Source organism: Mustela lutreola, chromosome 1 (genome assembly GCF_030435805.1).
Source record: "Mustela lutreola isolate mMusLut2 chromosome 1, mMusLut2.pri, whole genome shotgun sequence".
NCBI classification, from domain to species: domain Eukaryota; kingdom Metazoa; phylum Chordata; class Mammalia; order Carnivora; family Mustelidae; genus Mustela; species Mustela lutreola.
The window spans coordinates 234,191,602-234,199,657 of NC_081290.1; the positions used below are offsets into that span (position 1 = coordinate 234,191,602).

The 8,056-nt window shown below is 39.2% G+C and overlaps 1 protein-coding gene across 1 annotated transcript; it reads left to right on the top strand.

The window, feature by feature from the left end:
* The first annotated feature begins 7,114 nt into the window (after positions 1-7,114).
* LOC131820922 (olfactory receptor 51A7-like) lies at positions 7,115-8,056 on the top strand. Its single transcript, XM_059156787.1, has one exon. It carries the CDS (start codon positions 7,115-7,117, stop codon positions 8,054-8,056), a length of 942 nt encoding a protein of 313 aa, XP_059012770.1.

The following is an 8,056-nucleotide window of genomic DNA, read 5'->3' on the forward strand; positions in this document are numbered from 1 at the left end:
TCACTAGTTATCTCAGAATAGAGAGAATGCCATTTGTAAATGAGTGCTTCCATAGACTGGGGTAATTTTCCCTATTCTGTACCTTGATGTTCTTCTAACAACCTTAAGCTAAGTAACTTACAGAATGCATGGTATTTGCTTATGTTCCTTCTCAATAAGTCCCCATTAATATCACCTAAATTATGCTTTGTTTTCAAGGCAAAGTGAGATAATGTATGTAAACAACTCTTCATATGTGCAAATAGTATGAACCTGAATAAATATTCATTCAGACTGCATGCAATTTAAAAAGTCGAAATTTAATGTAGGAAAGTTTGTTATTAAACTGTTCTTTTCTGAATTATATCCAAAGGGCACTTTAATTAAATTTCTTTTCTTATAGTTCTTGGTTAACTCTAAAAATAGTCATTCGATAGAGTGTATCTTACTAGCATATTAATGTAGTTCTACACTGGATTGTATACAGGTAGTTATTTTGCCCTTTCTATGTGTAGGATCATACATGATGTCATACAAAATGCCATATCAAATGCTCAGGGTCAGTCCTGCTGCTGTTAGCAGAATGTTAAAAGCGGATAATAACATTACTAACAACCCAGAAATAAAGATTACACAATTTTTCCTAAAATTAACCTTGATAAATGGGAATTTATACTTTTGGCTCATATTTTATCTCCCTCTCTTCCATTTTGACTTCATCTGTGAGCCCACTGGATCAGGAATAGTATAACAAAGCCTGCTGATATTTACATGTATTCTTTCCATCTTATTATTGTTTCTCCTCTGAGGTGGGTACAGTTTTGTGGATGTTAGCATGAGATACAAGGACTTTCACCCTCTGTGTCCACTTTAGTATGTATTTTGCATACATCTTCTACAGACTTTTTTATCTCTCTTCTTTTGAGTTTGCTAGTTCCATTCACTGAGCAACTAGCCAAGCCTTTTAGCAAAGTACAAAAGTCCACGTATAATCACATACCTTAGACAACCTCTCTTTCTACACAAAGTCTACAACCACTGTCCATCATGAGAACTGTCCTTCATCACTTTTTCTTTTCTTTTTTTTCTCTTTATGGTCATTCATGTATGAGGCTGTTGTGCCACTGTATTCTACGTCTGGTACCAACGCTTAGTACCAACTTGTCCACCAATCCATCCATAAACAAAGCCTGAATATTTTCCTTCTCTTCCAGTAACTTATCAGAACCTTCAGTGAGGCCATGAATGTGAATTAATGGAGACACATCTATAAGACATTGATAAACGTCATGGAATTCTGGGACAACTGTTCACAAACTTAATTTGGGCTTACATGGACTTTGTACTTTATCTTTCCTACCGTAATGGTTTCAACTTCACTGATATGCTAACATGAAAATTTTCCCAGCACATAAGTGTGATATAACCAATTTTATACTTAGGGCTCTGCAGACTAGCCACAGGTGAAAAATCATTGTGTTCACTGTGACATAAAATTTGTCCATAATTCCATTAATCATCTTGCCCCAATAATCTCATACTTTAATCAAAAAAGAACATGATGGAAAGTTTGGTAGCCTATTATCAGTGAGAGATGATATCCCATGTCTAACAGTCCTCAAGGAATTTGGGTATTCTCCTTTCCTCAATGAAAAAGTACATTTATAAGTGGGCACATTTAATTTTGTAAGTACATTTTAAACCTGTGAATTTACTAAGGTTTTTCTTGGTGAAGCTTGCAAAACCTAGTCTATCCTCTGGGAGTGCCAAGAAAGGTGCCAAGACTCTGAGCTCTGGGTGCCAGACAAGCTTATGATCGCTGGGCACTGCTGGAACTGGGATATAGACACAGTGCCTTTTGTAGGACTATAACATATTTCCATGTGAGGCTCAGGTGGGGATAGCTCCAGGCTGCCCTTTTGAGATGCAGGTTGGGTGGCCAATTCACTAGATAGCTAGCCCTGTGCTGCCTTGATTTGTATACACATGCCCAAGGCTAAGGAGAAGAGGTAGGAGATGTTCCCTCAGCTGGAAGCCTGTTACATACTGTCTGGGCCTCTGGTTATGTCCCTGTTGCTCCAGTGAAAAACAGAGAACTTGCCCAGTGGCTATACTGGAGGAAGTTGTGAACTGCTGGAACTGAGCACTGAAGAAACACACAGTGCCAAGCAATGGAAAAATAGCATGTTCTGTGGTAGTCTGGCCAACACAGCACACAGAAACCAAGAAGAGAAAACTCCTTCTCCCTCCAGTGTTCCTTCACTGCCTTCCACTGATGCATCTTAATACTGTGTCAGCTGACAAAAGACAAGTATGTACAGAGTCCCAACACCATCATCATAGAACAGGTAAAAAGGAAGTTGGAGCTGAGAGATAGTAAATCAATAATGAGCCAGTCACCTTTATGGGTGACTATGGACCATACCTGCAGACCCAAGGCTGAAACCTTATCAAATACATCTCATGATAGTCCTTCCAGGAAAACAAGGAGGGAACCATTCATCCATTGGATCTCATTTACCATTGATCAGTATTTATCCTATGAGTTGTTCATTTCCCCCATACTTCCTCACATGTATGAATGCCAAGTGAATACCTGAGAATGTGTCATTCCTCAGTGTCTGCCCTGGGGCAAGAAGCAGGAGGAGCACAGTGCAGGTCTAAGGCAAGAGGTTACCATGTTCTCCCTTTGTGGAGCCAACCAATGAGTGATGCGTCTGTTTGTTGCCACCTTGACTGGACAATAAGCCCACAAGATTTGGTGTGGTACACTTAAAATGAAGTTGAATCATGACATAACTCAAACCCTGATGTTCTCATCAGGAGAGGCTATAGGTTGATAGAAGGCTGGTGCCTCCAAGTAAGGTTTGGGCCTTCTCTCCTGTTGAACTGAAAAGTCACCTTTGTTCTTTTCTGGTGCAAATGTTACTTCCCCCATTTAATTCCATAAATCAATTAGGGTGGTTTACTTACCAACTTATATTTCTTCATTTTTTTTTTAAATGTCATAGAGGAGAAATGGTTCAGAAAAGCTTTCCATGAGCCATGTGTTTTAGAAAAGATGGAGGTAGTTCCAGGACAAGGAGAAATGTTCAATAAGCAGGTAAAGCCCATAGACGTGTTCTCAGAGAGGGCTGCTGAGAGCAACTCCTTTTATAAGGAATATTTGTCATTGTGAAATTCAGTACTTTTTACATTAAAATTATAATATTAACAATAGATTAAAAAAATTAAAAAAGTGAAGAAATGGAGGAGGAGGAGCTGGGGCAGCAATTTAAACAGGAAGAGGATAATGCATTTTATTTGATTTTTTACCTAAATTTTCTTAGGTGAATTTGCCTTTTACCTATATTTAGCCCTTCTAGAGGGAGAGTTGTCACTGCCTTGCTCCCTGAAAATACAAAACAGAACAAAACACCAGTGTGTGTGTGTGTGTGTGTGTGTGTGTGTGTGTGTGTGTAGTTGGTTGCTTTTCCTCCTGATGACATTAAAGCCATTTCTGGATTTAGGGATGAAGGAATGTTCAATTCAGAATGATGCAGATATATGTCAAGGAATGCTGGGAGGATGTAACATAGACATAATTGAGCCATATAATTCCATTATGATCCTAGACAGATGCTGGATTAAATATATCCAGATTAAGAATTTTTAATTCTTTATTTAATGCTCTGATTATAATATGTTTATATACTAGAATATGGAAAATCACTTTTCACAATCAAATTATAAGCCTCTTTTTTCCAGTTTTCTGCCTGACCAATGCTGATGACCAGCTCTCACCTCTAGCACATCTCCTTTTATATTAACCTGAGGACCAAGTGATCATTGTAGGCTTATGTAAATTGGTTCAGTTATTTCTTGTTTCTTTTTTTCATGCTGATGGTGTTTAACTAGATCTTATTTTCTATTCTGTCTTTGAAAATCATATGGAATTCTGAATGTACCACTGGAATTATACTTTTTATTTCCAATTTTCAAAGTTGAGGGCTGAATAAGAATTGGTAATTCTGACATCAACGGTCTAAGATACCATAATGTTTGTGATTCTGGCTTGCTTTCTGTTTTATGAGATGAAATGTCTTCACTGGGCAAAAAATGTGAAGGGACTAGATATAAGACAACAAAGAAGAGGAGTCAATGGTAAATCTGAAAGCTTGTGACCTACCTAAATTCACTCACATTTAAAAATAGACGTTGTGATGACAAAACAGAACCTATCATCTGTGGGGAGAATTCCACATAAGGTCTGTGATAGTCTTAGACTGAGACTATTAAGGCATACACTTATTGTTGGAGACATAGCTGGGTATAGTCCACCTTACCAGTGTCTGAGATAGGCTCTCCTCAAAGCCTGTACCTAATGTAGGAACAGAATCTCAAGAGTTAATTAAATCTATGTGAGTCAGAGCCTGCTTTCTGCATTTCTTAGGTGAGCCTGTTATTGACAGACGGTGATGAAGTTAGATAGTTGTTTTGTTTTGTTTTGTTGTCAGGGGATTAAGTGCCTGTTAATTCCCAGGAGGATATGCCTATGCTAGGAAAGAGTATGAGGGTCTATTTAAGAATATGGATTCCCAACATGGTGCTGGAGCAGAGAAGTTACCGAACCTGGCGAGTCTGAAGCCTTTTCACCCTTGTTCTTGGTTAAAGAACCCAGGAGCCTGGTAGGTGTCTTAGAGACTCAAAGTAAATTTCCCCAAGATTATTTTATGTTTCCTAGAGAAAATTCTGCAATTTATAGAGATCAACCTTATGCCTTTGAGAAAGCTAGAGGTAAAAATGCTTCATAGTTTGTTCAGCCTAAGGGACCAAACTATATTTGGGACAGCACTGAGAGCTGAAAAGTTAGGGAACATATGTGGGATGGGGTACATCTTTGTATTTGCATGATGAACACAGGTGAAAAGACAATGTTGCTAATAGTAAGTCATTCCTTTAGTACCTGAGTTAGGCTGGTAGCTTGTCAGGAAGACCTCAAACATGGAATCTTAGAAATCACCATTTTTTAAAAGATTTTATTTATTTATTTGAGAGACAGAGTGAGAGAGAGCATAAGCAGGGTGAGTGGCAGAAGGAGAAGCAGATCCTCCACTGAAAAGGAAGCCCAACATGGGGCTTGATCCCAGGACACTGGGATCATGACCTGAACCAAAGACAGACAGTTAACAAGCTGAGGCATCCAGGCTCCCCTGAAATGACCATTTTGAGGAAACTTTTGACTAAGAATGGATAAAAAGTATATTATCACTTTTCTCGCTGTGAATCCCACTCCCCTGACAAAGACAGTGTCAGCTGCATTATGGGGGCTTTTTTGGTGTAGAGCTATTAAAAAGAAAGCTACCTGAGGTGTGAGTAATGCTGGCACCAAGAACATGAGCAGGATCAAGCCCAAAAACCAGAGATAAGAACCTGAATTGGTCACCAGTCTGAAATGCAGACATTGAACAGCCAAGAGCAATGGCAGAGGATGCAAGAACAGGGAAAGGAGGGCAAGAACCATGGCCATCCTGAGCTGGGCCAATAGCAACTGCATGGAAACAATGTATTTAAAGCACCTACAAATTGCAACTGTGGTATGTGCAACTGGGGTATGTGCTTCTTGCCAAGGAAATACTCCCTCGATGCTGCGTATGAGAGGGGAGACAAAATAGACGCACAGTACTGAAATATGTTCTCCTCATTTAGCCTCTTCACTTCTCCTTATGACACACCCTACATGCCACAAATTGTCATCGTCTCTATCTTGAGTCAATTTGAGGCAAATGTCCTTCAAAATTTTGGCAGCCGAGAGTAGAGCTAGAAACTGTTCTCCCCTTCACTGTTTTCTAGTTTCACCCTTCACCCTGTAATTTGTTCCTTCTGGATGTACTCCCTCTTTCTCCATCCTTGACAAGAAATACTTCTTAACTCCCCACAAAAGAATCAATGCTTGTGCCTGGCCATTCCCTTCTCACCACTTATTCTGAGGTACTAGGTGGCAGCTCACCACCTAGAGTATGACAGCTGGTGTCAGAAGAGTCCTTCCTCAGCTCCCTGAGGTGCTTGCTCACTCAGACTGCCTCAGGCTACAGTAATGTGCTGGTGAATAGTGTTTGGCCCTGGAGATCTCCGGGTGGTTTATGGTTCTGGGAGTGGTGTTGTGTAAGACAATTTGGAGGTGAGAAGAATTAAAAGAATATAGAAAAGTATAGAGCATTGTCCTGTGTTTTTGCAATTCTTTTGGGAATTTTGGGAAAATTTAAAATACTTGTGTATTTGCTTTATGTGTTATTGGCTTTTTCAAAAATGAAAACTAAGACATTACTCTTAAATTTGGAGTTCTCTTTGACCATTGCTCCATTCCCAGCACACTCATTCTACTGTGATTGTTTGTGTCTGTGTGCTTGTGCCTGGATGCATAATTTTCTAGCACGTGGGTCAAGAAACTATTTCCTGTAAATAGCCAGAAAGTAAATATTTTAGACTTTTCAGGCCACATACCTGTCTCTGTCATATATCCTTTTTCTTTTCCTCTTTAAAAACACTTTTTAAAAATATTTTTAAAACTCTCACAGATTGTACAAAAACAAGGCATAGGTTGAATTTGGCTCAGCATATTAGTTTGTCAAACTCTGTGGTAGATCCATTTTATATTTTCACACACATGTATCATGAACAATAATATAAGAGGTATCCTTTAACTACTATTGCTATAGCATCTGTGATTTGCTTGAGTATGTGACCAATGACCACATTCAGGATGTTATAGTTTTTCCAGATTCAATGTACCCCAACTTAGTTTACTTGATGCATAAATCTCAAAAATGATAGTTTTAATAAAAAAGGTTATCAGAACACCTCGTTGCTTCCAAGCTATCAAGTTGTTCAGAAGGATATCAAGGAATGAAGATATAGTTGAATAGTATGAAAGTCTCAAGTGAATATCATGAAGAACCCATTTAAATCTACTCTGTGTTCTTCTTTATATAAAAAAAGTTATATTATATTATTGTTTGATACCTAAAGATGAGCTATATGTAATTTACCTGGCAACTGAACTTAATTGTATTCAGTAAATACAACTAAGAGAATTTCTGTTTATTGTTGATGTTATTTATCTACCAGGAGCATATAAATGAAAGACCTGTTTGTGATGTTTGCTCTCAATACCTCAGAAGTTGAAATATCCACCTTCCTGTTGATTGGGATCCCAGGGCTTGAGCATATGCACATTTGGATCTCCATCCCCATCTGTTTTATGTACCTCCTGGCCATCCTGGGCAACTGCACCATCCTCTTTGTCATCAAGACAGAGCCTTCCCTGCATGAGCCAATGTACTATTTTCTCTCCATGTTGGCCCTATCTGACCTGGGCTTGTCTTTCTCTTCTCTTCCCTCCATGCTGAAGATCTTCTTGTTCAATGCTTTGGAGATTTCTGCTGATGCATGTATTGCCCAGGAATTTTTCATCCATGGATTCACAGACATGGAATCTTCGGTGCTTCTAATCATGTCCTTTGATCGCTTTCTAGCTATTCGCACCCCCCTGAGGTATAGCTCCATTCTTACCAGCTCCAGAGTTTTGCATATCGGACTGACATTTGCTATCAAAAGCATGTTACTAGTTCTTCCTCTTCCTTTCACTTTAAAGAGACTCAGGTACTGTAATAAACGCCTGCTCTCACACTCCTATTGCCTCCACCAGGATGTCATGAAACTGGCCTGCTCTGACAATAGGGTTAACTTTTACTATGGTCTGTTTGTTGCACTCTGCATGATGTCAGACAGCATGTTCATTGCAGTTTCCTACGTCTTCATCCTGAAGACCGTATTGGGTATTGCATCCCATGGGGAGCGACTTAAAGCTCTTAATACCTGTGTGTCCCACATCTGTGCTGTGCTTATCTTCTATGTGCCCATCATCACTTTGGCTACCATGCACCGCTTCGCCAAGCATAAATCCCCGTTGGCTATGATTCTGATAGCTGATGCATTCTTGTTGGTACCACCTTTGATGAACCCCATTGTGTATTGTGTAAAAACTCGGCAGATTAGAGTAAAAGTCTTGGAAAAACTGAGTCTAAAGTCTAAATGA

Coding starts and splice junctions, on each gene's coding strand:
- LOC131820922 (XM_059156787.1), top strand. CDS start 7,115: ATGTTTGCTCTCAATACCTCAGAAGTTGAAATATCCACCTTCCTGTTG.